General features: G+C 43.1%; 1 protein-coding gene across 1 annotated transcript in view; it reads left to right on the forward strand.

The window, feature by feature from the left end:
- Positions 1-16,329, forward strand: part of GDI2 (GDP dissociation inhibitor 2) — an 88,920-nt gene that overhangs the window by 36,596 nt on the left and 35,995 nt on the right. The window contains exons 6-7 of the mRNA XM_069765333.1: positions 11,773-11,904; positions 15,294-15,393. Of these exons, the coding sequence (XP_069621434.1) occupies positions 11,773-11,904; positions 15,294-15,393 (232 nt within the window). The remainder of the gene's footprint in view (positions 1-11,772; positions 11,905-15,293; positions 15,394-16,329) is intronic.

Raw genomic sequence — 16,329 nt, forward strand, 5'->3', positions numbered from 1 at the left:
TAAAAAGAAAGCCTTTCCAGGATTCCCAAATCAGTCTTACAGGCGGCCCTTTCGAGGGAGAAGGTTCACACAAAGACGCCCCCCAAAAAACCAAAAGGAGGGGTGGGAAGACAGAAAATTCAAAAAAGGAGGGTTTATGTTTAACAAACCGGATAATAAAAAACAGCCACGATGAGGGTGCGCCCCAGGTAGGAGGGAGACTGACTCACTTTCTTCAAGCCTGGGAAAAAATTTCTGGAAGTGCCTGGACTTTAAACATCATAAAGACGGGCCTAAAACCAGCCTTTCACACAATGCCACACAGTCAGTTTGTGGTTACACCACAAAGAAAATCGGAGATCGAGCAACTGAGTATCCAGAGGGAAGTTCTCAGTCTTCTGGAAAAGAAAGTCTTACAGGAAGTTCCACGACAGGAAGAGACGAGGGGATTTTATTCTCCACTTTTTCTTCGAACGAAGCCGGACGGAACTTTCAGGGTGATAATAAATTTGAAACAACTAAACAAATACCTGGTGATAGAGAAATTCAAAATGGAAACAATAAAATCATGTGTCAGATCCCTTATCCCGTCTTGTTTCATGACTGTAATAGACTTAAAAGACGCGTATTATCATGTGCCAATACATCCGGAGTTCCGAAAGTACCTCAGAGTGGCAGTGATGATACAAGGGAGATTAAAACATTACCAATACAGAGCTCTTCCGTTTGGTCTAGCCATTGCCCCAAGGGTATTTACAAAATTAATGGCGGAAGTAATGGCCCATATAAGGGAACAAAACATATTGATTGTGCCTTATCTGGACGACCTCCTAGTGATGGGCAGTTCCTCTCTACATTGCAGCCAGCAACTAGACAGAGTGATGGTAGCCCTATCAAATCTAGGATGGTTTCTGAACCTGGAAAAGTCCAGGCTTATCCCGTCTCAAGTGCAGCTGTACTTAGGGATAGTAATAGACTCGACAAAGCAAGAGTGTCGTCTACCAGAAGAGAAAGTATCCAATATGATACATCTAGTGAATCAGTTGAGTGTTTCTCCTCTGATCACTCTAAGGAAAGCCATGTCCATACTGGGATCAATGACCTCTTGTATCCCAGCGGTCTCAGAGCCACTCGAGAGATCTCCAGTGGGAAATACTAGAAGCAGTATCCCACGCAGGAGGAAATTTAGAGACGCAATTAAAAATATCCTCTCGAACAAAAACTTCCTTAAGCTGGTGGACAAATCCATCCAACCTCAGGAGGGGGGTTCCATGGGTGTGGCCGGTCTCGATAATCCTGACCACAGACGCAAGTCCTTGGGGGTGGGGGGCCCACCTAAACAGGCAAATTGCCCAAGGTCCTTGGTCAGGGGAAGAAAAAGACCTTACTTCGAACATGAAAGAGCTTTTAGCAGTTCAGTACGCCATCAATCATTTTATAACATCCCTCCATTCCCACCACGTGAGAGTACTGACGGACAACAGGGTGGTAGTAGCATATTTAAATCATCAGGCAGGGACGAGGTCTCAATCCCTAATGAAAGTGACAAATTTCATCATGTCGCAAGCAGAAGCCAACTTGTCCTCCCTGACAGCCCTTCACATAAAAGGGTCAGAAAATCAAACTGCAGATTTTCTAAGCAGAACCCAATTAAAACGGGGAATGGGAGTTAAATACAAAAATATTCAAACGCATAGTGGATCTTTGGGGGGCCCCGGATATAGATCTATTTGCAAACAATCAAAATCGGAAAACGGAGGCCTTCTGCTCGATAGATCCTCGGGGGAGTCCAGTGGCTATAGATGCGTTGTTAATTCCATGGAAATTCCATCTAGCTTATGTGTTTCCTCCGATAGCTCTAATTCCCTTAGTCTTGAAGAAAATCAGGGAAGACGGAGCCAAAGTGATATTGATAGCTCCGTTCTGGCCGAAAAGAGTATGGTTCCCATGGCTACGCCTAATGTCCATAGCGGATCCATGGGTACTCCCAGATATCCCAGACCTTCTGCATCAAGGGCCAGTGAATCACCCACAAATAAAAAGTTTGCACATGACGGCCTGGCTTTTGAAAGGGAACTGTTAACAAAAAAGGGATTTTCTTCAAATTTAATTTCTACCCTGCTGGCCAGTAGAAAACCTATAACTACCAGAGCCTATGGCAAAGTCTGGAAAAAGTTCCTCTCCACGTCAGGGGTTATCCTATCAAATCAGATGCCAATTCAGGAAATTTTAGAATTTCTTCAAAAAGGATTAGAGAAAGGCCTAGCAACAAACACTCTGAAAGTTCAGATTGCAGCATTGGATGCCCTTTACAACCAGGATTTGGCGGGGAATCACTGGGTAAAAAGATTTATTAGAGCATCTACTAGGTCCAGACCAGTTATACATCTCACCGCTCCTCCCTGGGATCTGAACTTAGTCCTTTCAGCACTAACTAAGGCACCGTTCGAACCTTTATCTCAGGCTTCACTGAAAATAATATCTTGGAAAACCTGTTTATTGGTGGCCCTAACCTCAGCTCGCAGGATTAGTGATCTGCAGGCCTTATCAGCTTACCCACCTCTAACCCAAATATTAGATGACAGAGTAATCCTTAAGGGTACCGTCACACTATAACATTTCGATCGCTACGACGGTACGATTCGTGACGTTCCAGCGATATCGTTACGATATCGCTGTGTCTGACACGCAGCAGCGATCAGGGATCCTGCTGAGAATCGTACGTCGTAGCAGATCGTATGGAACTTTCTTTCATCGCTGGATCTCCCGCTGTCATCGCTAGATCGGTGTGAGTGACACCGATCTAGCGATGCGATCCAGCGATGCGTTCGCTTGTAACCAGGGTAAACATCGGGTAACTAAGCGCAGGACCGCGCTTAGTTACCCGATGTTTACCCTGGTTACAAGCGTTAAACTAAAAAAAAACAAACAGCACATACTTACATTCTGGTGTCCGTCAGGTCCCTTGCCGTCTCTGCTTCCCGCACTGTGACTGCCGGCCGTAAAGTGAAAGCAGAGCACAGCGGCTGTGCTTTCACTTTCACTTTACGGCCGGCAGTCACTGAGTGCGGGAAGCAGACTGCAAGGGACCTGACGGACACCAGAATGTAAGTATGTGCTGTTTGTTTTTTTTTTAGTTTAACGCTTGTAACCAGGGTAAACATCGGGTAACTAAGCGCGGTCCTGCGCTTAGTTACCCGATGTTTACCCTGGTTACCCAGGGACCTCGGCATCGTTGGTCGCTGGAGAGCTGTCTGTGTGACAGCTCCCCAGCGACCACACTACGATTTACCTACGATCACGGCCAGGTCATATCGCTGGTCGTGATCGTAGGTAAATCGTATAGTGTGACGGTACCCTAAAACTGACCCTTCTTACCTTCCCAAAGTGGCGTCAAAATTCCACAGATCTCAAGAGATAGCGTTACCATCTTTTTGCCCCAATCCAAAAAACAAAAAAGAGGAGGCTCTACACACACTAGACGTAAAGAGATGTCTAACACACTATCTGTCAGCCACAAGGGAGTGTAGGAAAGGGAGGGCTCTGTTTGTCTGCTTTCAGGGACCAAATAAGGGTCACAAGGCATCGAAAGCCACGTTGGCAAGGTGGGTAAGAGATGCCATCAAGATGTCATATACCTCTTCCGGAGAACAAGCTCCGGACACAATTAAGGCCCATTCAACCAGGTCGGTGGCAACCTCTTGGGCTGAACGTGGTGGAGCATCAATAGATCAAATATGTAGAGCAGCCACTTGGTCTTCCCCCTCTACATTCTTCAAGCACTATCAGCTTAATCTATCTTCTCCCTCAGACTTAACTTTTGGTAGGAGAGTTCTTGAGGCAGTAGTCCCACCCTAAAACTTTCATTCTTTGAAATTCTCTCGTTATATATATATATAGTTATGATTTGTTGTGTAAAAATAACCAATTAAGTTACAGCAGAAGTTCCCTGCAAGGCTCTGTAAACCAACTGAGGTGGAGGAGAGGTCCCGCCTTTTTAACCTGTGGGTTTCCTGTCCCTGAGGGCGGATCCCTCTCTCTCGTTAGTGCCGTCATGGGATCAGAGAAATACCGTTATCGGTAAGTAACTACGATATTTCCTGGTTTCCAAGCCGGACGGGTCCTTCCGGACAATAATAAATAAACTTACGGAAGTTAAACACTTATGTAAGGAACCAGAGATTCAAAATGGAGTCAATAAAGTCAACAATAAAAAAAACTTGTTTCCAAACTGTTTTATGATAATACGCGTCGCTGAGATCCAGTACTATCACGTCCCCATCCACAAGAACTCTCAAAAATTCCTCAGATTGGCAGTAGTCATGAAAGGAGAGATAAGTGAATACCAATACAGAGCTCTTCCCTTTGGCATATCAATTGGGCCCTGCATTTTCACCAAACTGATAGCGGAGATGCTGGCCCATCTGAGAGAGAAAGACATCTTGATTGTTCCATATTTGAACGACTTTCTGATTGTGAGCAATTCGGCCCAACTCTGCGGTCAACAATGCGACAGAGTGATATACTCTAAAAATTTTAGTCAGGCTTGTAAACCTTCAAAAATCAAAACTAGAACTAACCAGGGTTCAGGGATTTTTGGGTCTCACCTTGGACTCTATTTGTCAGGAATGTCGCCTCCCAGTCCAGAAAAGACAAAAGATATAATAAATCTAGTGTCAGAAGCTCGCTCAAACCCTTCCATGACTCTGAGAAAGGCGATGTCATTACTGGGGTCCCTTTTTGCTTGCCTTCCAGCAGTTCAGTGGGCACAACTCCACACGAGACCTCTCCAGTGGGACGTTCTGAAAAATCAGACTATGCTAAAAGGACGTTTAGAAGGTCACATGACTCTAAATTTAGCCACCATTCATTCCCTAGCTTGGTGGATGAATCCCAACAACCTATCAAAAGGGATCCCCTGGGTGATAGAGGTATCTCGGATAGTTACCACAGACGCAAGTCCCACAGGGTGGGGAGCTCGCCTAAACAGGGTCACTCAGGGGGTATCGACAAGTCAGGAACTCTGGGCTTCCTCAAACCAAAAAGAACTATGGGCAGTGAGTCATGCATTACTGCTTTTTCAAGACAAATTACAAGGTCATCATGTCTGAGTATTTTCTGACAACAGAGTAGTAGTAGCCTACCTAAGCCACCGGGGGGGGGGAACCATGTCTTAAACACTAATGAAAACCACCTCCGAAATGTTCAGCCTAGCACAGAACAAATTCCTATCCCTTTCAGCCCTACATATAAAAGGAGTAGAGAACCAGAAAGCGGACTTCCTAAGCCGTACCCAATTAAAACAAGGGGAATGGTCTCTAAATCAGGACATCTTTGACAAAATTACAGATCTGTGGGGAATCCCTGTAATAGACCTCTTTGCAGACATGCACAACAGGAAGGTGAAGACCTTTTGTTCCCTAGACCCCAGGGGGAATCCTCAAGCTGTAGATGCATTCACGATTCCTTGGACAGTCTTGTGTATGCCTTTCCTCCAACTATCCTCATCCCAGCAGTTCTGCGAAAAGTCAGGGAGGAGAGAACCAGGCTCATCCTAATAGCCCCCTTCTGGCCCAAAAGTGCCTGGTTCTCCTGGCTGAGGATGCTATCGGTCACAGATCCCTGGGTTCTTTTGGACCTCCTTTCACAGGGACCCGGTGTTCCACCCTCAGTCAGAGAATCTCCACCTGACAGCATGGAATTTGAGAGGGCACTATTGAAGGAAAGGGGGTTTTCTGACAAGTTAGTTTCTACACTAATAAAAAGTAGAAAGCCCGTAACCACAAAAATCTATGGTAAAACCTGGAAAAAAATTTTATCCACCACTGGGGTAAAATTGCAAGACGGGGTCCAGGTGCTGAAATATTAGAATTTCTACAAAAGGGGTTAGATCTAGGCCTTTCAGTAAGTACTTTAAAAGTACAGATAGCAACCCTAGGAGCACTGTACTCTGAAAACCTAGCGGCCAACCCTTGGGTAATACGGTTTTGTCAGAGCAGCCCCAAGGTCCAGACCAGTAACTATACATAGATTACCAGCCTGGGATTTGAATCTAGTCTTGTCAGCTTTAACAGAACCCCCTTTCGAGCCTATAGAATCAATACCCCTTAAGATTCTATCATTTATAACTGCCCTCCTGATAGCCCTAACATCGGCCCGCAGAATAAGTGATCTCCAAGCCCTATCTGCAAACCCTCCCTTTACACAAATCCTGGATAAGGTTGTACTAAAAACAGACCCTGCCTTTCTACCAAAAGTAGCGTCCACATTCCATAGGTCTCAGGAAATAATCCTTCCTTCTTTCTGCCCAGACCCTAGAAATAAGAAAGAAGAAAAGTTCCACACGTTAGATTTGAAAATTCCACCCAGCAGCATAGGAAGGAAGGGTCTCTTTTTACCTACTTCCAGGCACCCAGGAGAGGACTCAGAGCCTCTAAAGGCACTATAACACGTTGGATAACAGACGCGATAGCCTTGGCGTACTCATCCACCGGGAACGCTGTTCCAGAGGGTCTGAAGGCCCACTCTACAAGGGCTATGGCGACCTCCTGGGCTGAAAGGTCGGAGATACCTTTAGAGCAAATTTGTAAGGCGGCCACCTGGTCATCACCTCCAACCTTTTTTAGACACTACCGCTTAGACCTAGCCTCTTCATCTGACTTAACCTTTGGAAGAAGGGTTCTGCAGGCTGTGGTCCCTCCCTAAGCAATAATCTCTGCAATTCTCTCTGGTGGTGCTGTCATGGGGGACTGAGAAAGCATAGTTACTTACCGATAACGATATTTCTCAGAGCCCATGACAGCACCTGCTTATTTCCCCCCTCATCACATGTGCGGTGAGCACATTCTTTTGTATGAAATGTGTTTTTTCTATATAGACACGGTGTTCACTTGTTAAGCAATATGATAAAATTGTATATTTTTTGTTACTAACCTGGAGGACCTCCGATGCTCTGTAAACAAAACTGATGCAGGGGACAGGTATGGCCCTTTTTATCCTATAGGTTTCCTGTCCCTGAAGGGCGGATCCCCTCTCTGGTGGTGCCGTCATGGGCTCTGAGAAATACCGTTATCGGTAAGTAACTATGCTTTTTGTGTAAAAAGTGCAAAAACATATACTATATTAATGGGGTATCGCTGTTATCGTTTTGACCTGAGGAATAAAGCTGACTATTTTACCACAGACAGAGCAGCATAAAAAACAATTCCTGCATTTGTTTGTCTCCCAAAAATTTGAATAGAAAGCGTTCAAAAAATGCCATGAGCCCTGAAATGGTACCAATAAAAACCTCAACTTGTCCCACAAAAAAAATAAGCAGTCACATGACTTTGTCAGCAGAAATGTGGAAAAATTATAGCTCTCAAAATATGGTGGTGCGAAAATCTAGTTTTTGAAAACAAAGAAAACCATCTTTTAGTGTGACAGCAGCTAAAAATAAAGCTTTATAAATCTGGTACCGTTGTAATCTCAATGACCAGAAGAATAGTCGCCTAATCACTTAAACCGCACGAGGAACAGGGCAAAAAATAAATTAACCAGTTCTTTACCTGTTGTTGACTTGTTCATTCTGCCTCCCAACGATCGCAGTAAGGCTCAGCTCACATCTATCCTGCAATCTGCGCTGAGTGCATACAACGGGGTTCCCGTGTAAATCACTGAAATTACTGTTTCTGATGGAATCCCCCACGGAAGATTCCCTATAATGAGGCGGTGTCCATCTTTTTAGACTAGTATAAAAGCGCGGTCGACCAGTTTAACAAATTATACATCTCAATGAATTCATCTAGGGCTGCAATGATATAGGCAACAAAGTTGATTGACTGAATTTTATACCACTGGGCAATGTTACTTTTGGGTATTTTGTATCCTAAGTCACTTCAATTTAACCCCTTTCTGCCAGCTGACGGAATGGTACGTTAGCTGCCAGTATCCCCCCGCTTTGAGGTGGGCCCCGGCAGTGAGCCCACCTCTATGCCGCGACATGTCAGTGCGAAATGTGTTTAAAAATAATATAAAAGTTCAAATCACTCCCCCTTTGCCCCATTCAAAATAAAACAAAAAAAAAACAACCTACATATATTTGGTATCGCCGCATTCAGAATCGCCTGATCTATCAATAAAAAAAAAAGGATTCATTTGATCGCTAAACGGCATAGCAATTTAAATTAAAAAAACCACCTTCAAAATTAGGTTTATTTGGTCGCCGCAACATTGCATTAAAATGCAATAACTGGCGATCAAAAGATCGTATCTGCTCAAAAGTGGTATCATTAAAAAGCCAGCTCGGCACGCAAAAAATAATCACTCACCTGACCCCAGATCACGAAAAATAGAGACACTATGGGTATCGGAAAATTGTGTTGTTGTTTTTTTGTTTTTTAGCAAAATTTAGAATTTTTTTTTTTTTTTTTACCACTTACATAAAAAAGAACCTAGACATGTTCGGTGTCTGTGAACTTGTAATGACCTGGAGAATCATAATGGCAGGTCAGTTTTAGCATTTAGTGAACCTAGGAAAAAAAGCCAAAGAAAACAAGTGTGGGATTGCACTTTTTTGCAATTTCATCGCACTTGGAATTTTGTTCCCGCTTTCCTTTACACGACATGGTAAAACCAATGGTACCGTTCAAAAGAACAACTCATCGTGCAAAAAATAAGCCCTCACATGGTCATATTGACGGAAAAATAAAAAAGTTATGGCTCTGGAAAGAAGGGGAGCGACAAACAAAAATGAAAACGAAAAAAGCTCCGGGGGTTAATAATAAAAAAAAATTTTTTGTCAATCTTGTTGGAAAAATGAGAAATCTGATCAAATTTTATCCCTTAGAACTTCCTAGCAAAAAATTTTTTTCATAAATTGTGCTGATGAAAAGTCGATATGTGGGAAATGCTTTTTATTAACTATTTTGTGTGACACAAATCTGATTTAAGGGCATAAAAATTAACTTTAAACATTTAAAATTTTCAAAATTGTTGCCAAACTAAATTTTTTTTAATCACAAACAACTCGTATAGAAAAAAATGTTGCCACTATAATGAGGTACAATGTGTCTCAAAGTGTCAATCGGTGGGATCCGGAGGTATCACAAAAAAGTGACACAGGTCAGAAATGTAAAATTTGGCCCAGTCATAAAGGTGAAAGCAGGCTCTGGGTTAAAGAAGCACTCCCATCAAAGTTTGTATCCTCAAACCACATAGTCATCACATAATATAGCACTGTGTCCTTACAATTGCTCTTGTTACCTTTCTACCCAGCTAGGTCTTCTTTTCCTTGCTCTATGTACAAACAGGACGTTTCTTCTCCCCGCATAAATCATTCCCCTTCAACTCCTGACGTGGCTGCTCTGCCCTTTTCAAACACCCATATCCCTGCCAGTGACTTTTGATTTTGATAGGGAAAATTGACCTCCTGTTGCTATGTAGAACTTAGAAGGATTCACCAAGTCCTTTTGTAAGCACGTGATGTCATAGACCTAATAGAAAAAAGAATTAGCTGGGTTCAAGGGCAAAATGAGCAATTGTAAAGACACCGTGCTATATATGATTTCAATATATTAGGAGGCTGAAAACTTTGATGGGAGGAGTGCTTCTTTAACCCCTTCCCGCCACGTCCGTTTGTGTTTTCATTTTTGCTCCCCTCCTTCCCTGAGCCATAACTTTTTTTCATTTTTCTGTCAATATGGTCATGTGAGAACTTATTTTTTGTGGGACGAGTTGTACTTTTGAACAACATCATTGGTTTTAACATGTCTTGTACTAGAAAACGGGAAAAAAATTCCAAGTGCGGTGAAATTGCAAAAAAAGTGCAATCCCACACTTGTTTTTGATTGGCTTTTTTGCTAGCTTTACTAAATGCTAAAACTGACCTCCCATTATGATTCTCCAGGTCATTATGCGTCCATAGACACCTAACATGTCTAGGTTATTTTTTATCTAAGTGGTGAAAAAAAATTCAAAACTTTGCTTAAAAAAAAAAAAGCGCCATTTTCCAATACCCGTAGCGTCTCCTGTTTTTCGTGATCTGGGGTCGGGTTAGGGCTTATTTTTTGTGTGCCGAGCTGACGTTTTTAATGATACCGCTTTTGTGCAGATACGTTCTTTTGATCGCCCGTTATTGCATTTTAATGCAATGTCGTGGCGACCAAAAAAGCGTAATTCTGGCGTTTCAAATTCTTTTCTCACTACGCCGTTTAGCGATCAGGTTAATGCTTTTTTTTTATTGATAGATCGGGCGATTCTGAACGTGGCGATACCAAATATGTGTAGGTTTGATTTTCTTTTTTTTTTTTGTTTGTTTGTTTTTTTTGTTTTATTTTGGATGGGGCGAAAGGGGGTTGATTAAAACTTTTTTTATTTTTTTTCTAATTCTTTCATATTTTTAAAACTTTTTTTTAAAAACTTTTGCCATGCTTCAAAAGACCCCATGGCAGGCTAGAAGCTGGCATAGCCTGATCAGCTCTGCTACATCATCAGATCGCTGCTATGTAGCTGAAATGCAGGTGTGCTATGAGCGCCGACCACAGGGGGGCGCTCACAGCAAGCTGGCATCAGTAACCATAGAGGTCTCAAGGACCTCTATGGTTACCATCCTGATGCATCGCCGACCCCTGAATCATGTGACGGGGGTCGGCAATGCGCTCATGTCTGGCCGCGCGGCCGGAAGCGCCAGATAAATGCCGCTGTCAGCATTTGACAGTGGCATTTAACAGGTTAATAGCGGCGGGTGAATTGCGATTTCACCCGCCGCTCTTTTGCGCACATGTCAGCTGTACAAAACAGCTGACATGTCGCGACTTTGATGTGGGCTCACCGCCGGAACCCACATCAAAGCAGGGGACCCGACATGCGCCGTAATAGTACGGCGCATGTCGATGTCGGTAAGGGGTTAAAGGGAATCTGTCACCAGGTTTTTGCACCATCTGTGAGCAGAATAAAACAGACAGACCCTGATTCTTACTTTTTTTTATTTAAAGAAAATACCTGTTTTCTCTGCTGCAGAACTACCAGTTCTCTAAATGCTGATTTCTGTATAACCTCACCCTCCTCACAGCTTTGCAAATTTGGGTACACTGTGCATAGGCAGAAAGCTGTCACTGGTGGGGGTGGGGTTATACAGAGCTTACGAACATGGAGGATTACACTTTTGGATCTGGTATATTGACAAATCCTGATGAGGAGATTGTGTTAAGATTCGGGACTTTTTTTAAAATTTGTCTTATAGATTGGTGGGATCTGACCGTTTATCATGACTCTTATGTAAGATAATCTGCTAAAGCATAGATGACAGTCTGGAGCTGGCTGTGTCTTCTCTTACATGCGAATGCTGGCTTATTAGACCTCGCCATGTGTCTTGTATCCTAAGTAGAACCAGTGGGCGGAGGTCCTTTCATTGGCTGCATTACTTTTTGGTTTAGGAACACAAGTGGCTTTTTTTAGTTCTTGTGTTATTTTTAATTGTATCCTTGGTCCTGCAGACATATAAAATAAAGCAATTTTTGTTTGCGATATAGAAATACCGGTAGTTGTCGCTCATATAGATGTATTCAAGAACTTATTCCAGAAAATTAAGATATTTCGGTCAATACCTAATATTTGTTTGGGCTGCTGTTGAGGCCCTGGCATTACCGTGCTCTTGGCTATTGAGTCCCCAGAGTAAGAGAGAGTTCAGATGACCTAAACCATGCTTATTACACAGACTAGTACTTACTGACAAACTATATGATGACTTTGCTTTGCATGGAGACATTAATTCCCAATGATCAAAATTATTTTTCCATTTTTTTCCCCTTTTAGATATCTGCACCAGCCCTGTCTGGAGGCCATCAACAGGATTAAGCTCTATAGCGAATCTCTGGCACGATATGGCAAAAGCCCTTATCTGTATCCACTTTATGGTCTTGGAGAGCTGCCACAGGGGTTTGCAAGGTTAGAAATCTGCTCTCAAACTGCAAGCAATCAACTTATTTTACAATGAGTATGTTAGAATGCAAAATAGGGATTTTCTGTGGGGTGTACGTGTTACTGGAGCTTTTCTATTCCCCATTAAAATGAATTATGTATATCAGATTGGTGGAGGTCCTGCTGCTAACAGCTGATAGAAGTGGCTGCAGCACTTCAGCACAGTATTATAAGGCAAGGCTCTAGGTATCATTTTAATCAGTATAACGCTGTAGATTACTGTGTATATTCCTGCTGTCGGGTTCCCTTTAACGGGGCTGCAGTATCAGGCACAGCCTCTAGAAAATTAGAGCCTTGCCTGATAGTACTGTGCTGAAGTGCCGCAGCCACTTAAGTCAGTTGTTTGCCAGCATCAGGACCGCCACCAATCTGATATGCATAATTAATTTTAACTCTGTATAATCAATATTGACATCTGATAGCAGTATTTCTGTAAACTGTTTTCAACCTGTGCTTGTAGTCTGTGAATGGACATTTTCTAGTTTACGACCAGAGATTTATAACCCTATCCTAATCATGTACAGGTAAGTTCCCAGATATGAGTTACCAAACAGGTTTTCTGCATTTCAGTGTAGAAAATGTTTCCTTTTACTGCAGCACAGGATTTGCAAATGGCGAACAAGACCTGCTTATAAGGTCAGGGTAACACAATATCGTATATCATCCAATGTGAGGGCATCGGATGTGATATGCTAATGACACCTGATTGCAGTCTGATGTTTCACTCGCACTGATAGACTTGTATGAGTGAGTGTGATCCGATTCTCGGATGCAATCGTAATTTGCTGCCACTGTTTCCTTATGCCGAATTAACATGAGAAAATAATTGCAGACCTGAGCTGCCACATAGAGTAACACTGGGCCAAGTGCTATGTGATGTATTATTGCATAGCACCCGGCCGTGTTATACACTCGTGAGTGAGCCATTAACTTATTAAATGTTTGGGGTCAAACTATGACAGTGGTACTAATGGTGTGCCAACATTAAGGTGCATCATTATATATTCCCATGTAAGTAATGTCTGTTGCCTCCATTGCCTGTCTTGTCATATATCGGACTGCACTGGGATGACATCCAAGTGCAGTCTGTTTCACATGCACTCATAGTAAGTTCTCAGATGCCGAATGAACATGAGAAAATCTCTAGTATTAACTGCCACATAAAATAACACTGGTCCAAATGCTGTACAATGTTTTATCACATAGCACTTGGCCATGTTATACCCTCTTGTGAGCAAGCCCTAAACTCCAGAGCATATCATTTAGTGGCTCTGTCAAACTGCGTAGAATTAATGGGGCAACACACACCAATTAGTCTGTTTCTTAAAAATAACCAGAGTGAAGTGTTTTAATTTGGGGCTTCTTCGCTACCCAAGCTTGAAACACTTCCATGAATATTTTTGTATTACTTTGAAGGTGTGTATGTGTGGTGTGTATGTGTGGTGTGTAGTGAGTGTATTAATCTACTCACCGCTGCCTTCGCTGAGATTCAGTGCCATTCTGCTCCTCTTCTCAGTGACATTACCGTTCTGCAGACTCTCTGGGTCACACCTTGAGTTGGCTCCATAGTATGATTGTAAGTCTCCTGGCTCACGCATCGGGAGGCCCGGCTAGTTTGAACAGTGGAGGCATCACTTAGAAGTGGAGCAGAACGGCGCTGTATCCCAGCAAGAGCAGCGGTAGGTGAGAACATTAACACCAACACGCGTGCAATCACACGATTAATGAAAAAAAAAAAGTAATGGCAGTGTTTAACCCCTTCCTGACATGCGCCGTACTAGTACTGCTTTGCGTGAACTGCGTTCCCGCAAACCGCAGTACTAGTACGGCGCTGCTATTTCCAGTCACCGCGTTGCATCGCACGGTGACTGGGTGAGGATGGCTGCTGTTTCACAGCAGACCATCCTGGCACATCACCACGAGGGGCTGATCCGCTCGTGAAAAACGTATGGAACGGAGATGTGAAATGATGAATCCGGCCTCCAAATCTAGTTTTTCATGCATTTTCCATTGAAATCATGCACATTTTCCTTTCTTTCTTTCTCTTTCTTTCTCTTTCTTTCTCTTTCTTTCTCTTTCTTTCTCTTTCTTTCTTTCTCTTTCTTTCTCTTTCTCTCTCTTTCTCTTTCTTTCTCTTTCTCTCTCTTTCTCTCTCTTTCTCTTTCTTTCTCTCTTTCTTTCTCTCTTTCTCTTTTTCTCTCTTTCTCTCTTTCTCTCTTTCTCTCTCTTTCTCTCTCTTTCTCTCTTTCTCTCTTTCTCTCTCTTTCTCTCTTTCTCTCTCTCTTTCTCTCTCTCTTTCTTTCTCTTTCTCCCTTTCTCTCTTTCTCTCTTTCTTTCTTTCTCTCTTTCTCTCTTTCTTTCTCTTTCTCTCTTTCTTTCTCTCTTTCTTTCTCTTTCTCTCTTTCTTTCTCTCTCTCTTTCTTTCTCTCTTTCTCTCTCTCTTTCTTTCTCTCTTTCTTTCTCTCTTTCTCTCTTTCTTTCTCTCTTTCTTTCTCTCTTTCTCTCTTTTTCTCTCTCTTTTCTCTCTTTTTCTCTCTTTCTCTCTCTTTCTCTCTCTTTCTCTCTCTTTCTCTCTCTCTTTCTCTCTCTTTCTCTCTTTTCTCTCTCTTTCTCTCTCTTTCTCTCTCTTTCTCTCTCTTTCTCTCTCTTTCTCTCTCTTTCTCTCTCTTTCTCTCTCTTTCTCCTCTCTTCTTCCCCCCCCCCGTCCGTCCCTGAACTTTACACAATGCAAATCGCTACAGCGCACAAGCAACAACATGACGATTGGCGTCCACGCCCCTAAGACCTATGTCATCACTCTGCCCACGCTCCTTCATTGGCTGAAAAAAATGGCGCTGAGCGCGTCATACGAAACGCGACTTTGGCACGAAAGTCGCGTACCGCATGGCCGACCCCACACAGGGATCGGGTCGGGTTTCATGAAACCCGACTTTGCCAAAAGTCGGCGACTTTTGAAAATGAACGATCCGTTTCGCTCAACCCTAGTAATAACTCTTAGATCCCAGGGCCCTAAAGGGCTGCACTCAACACCTTGTTGGTCAAGGTTGGTTCTTCTCCGATGCCAGTAGAGGCAAGATGGAGAGCCAATTCCCCCATTGTCGGCAGAGTTCCGGCAGGATGTTATTTGTTCTTATCTTTAACAATATGATGACCCAGCTGTATTATGTATCAAACCTGTTGGACTCCTTTTTGTCTACACAAGATGGGCAGGACCCCTTCTGCATCTCTGATCCTTATTGGCTAAAAGAGCATCTGCTCTCCACTGGATTATGCTAAATTTTAAGTTATATTTAACATGCTGCAAAACAATCATAGGCTTTCTGTTTATAATAATTGCATTTTTGTTTTTATCGCAGATTAAGTGCCATTTATGGAGGAACCTATATGTTGAATAAGCCGATTGAGGAATTGGTGACCGAGAATGGAAAAATTGTTGGTGTCAAATCTGAAGGAGAAGTAAGCTGAATATCTGATTACTTGTTTGTATCTGCTGGTGTCTGGACAGTGTTAAAAAATATGTGATTTAGTGCCCTTACCTGAGAATTTACTAACTGCTGTAGCTCCTTAGAAATGAAGACGTCAGTAAGCCCTGTTGGTGGCACAGTTCCTTCTGACTGCCAGAATTTTATAATCTGATGGTCCCGATTCTTTAACCACTTCCTGACATAGGTCGTACCAGAACTTAACTGAATCATGGGCTAGCGATAGTTGCGATGGTAACCATTTCAGGGCCTTCTGGTGCATATGGAGATTTTTGAAGAAGCCAAAGATTTGGCAATACCGGAGCACAGATATTTAATGTAACCTTACCATGCTTGTATAGTCATGTCAATGCAGTAAAAAAAAGTGATGCAGTGTCCCATAGATGACACCAAAATGTAAAGATAAATACTAGTAAAGCCACAGATATTTTCAATACCTCAGATACATACCCTAGAAAACGTTGTTTCCATGTTCGCAGGGTGTGTGTCTCCAGAAGTGTAAGCTGGGCAAGATGTCCTGGGTAGGGTTGAGCGAAACGGGTCGTTCATTTTCAAAAGTCGCCGACTTTTGGCAAAGTCGGGTTTCATGAAACCCGATCCGACCCCTGTGCGGGGTCGGCCATGCGGTATGCGACTTTCGCGCCAAAGTTGCGTTTCAATGACGCGAAAAGCGCCATTTCTCAGCCAATGAAGGTAAACGCAGAGTGTGGGCAGCGTGATGACATAGGTCCTGGTCCCCACCATCTTAGAGAAGGGCATTGCAGTGATTGGCTTGCTGTCTGCGGCGTCACAGGGGCTATAAAGGGGCGTTCCCGCCGACCGCCATGTTACTGCTGCTGATCTGAGCTTAGGGAGAGGTTGCTGCCGCTTCGTCAGAAGCAGGGATAGCATTAGGCAGGGTCCATTAACC

This window comes from Ranitomeya imitator, chromosome 4 (assembly GCF_032444005.1).
Source record: "Ranitomeya imitator isolate aRanImi1 chromosome 4, aRanImi1.pri, whole genome shotgun sequence".
NCBI classification, from domain to species: Eukaryota; Metazoa; Chordata; class Amphibia; order Anura; family Dendrobatidae; genus Ranitomeya; species Ranitomeya imitator.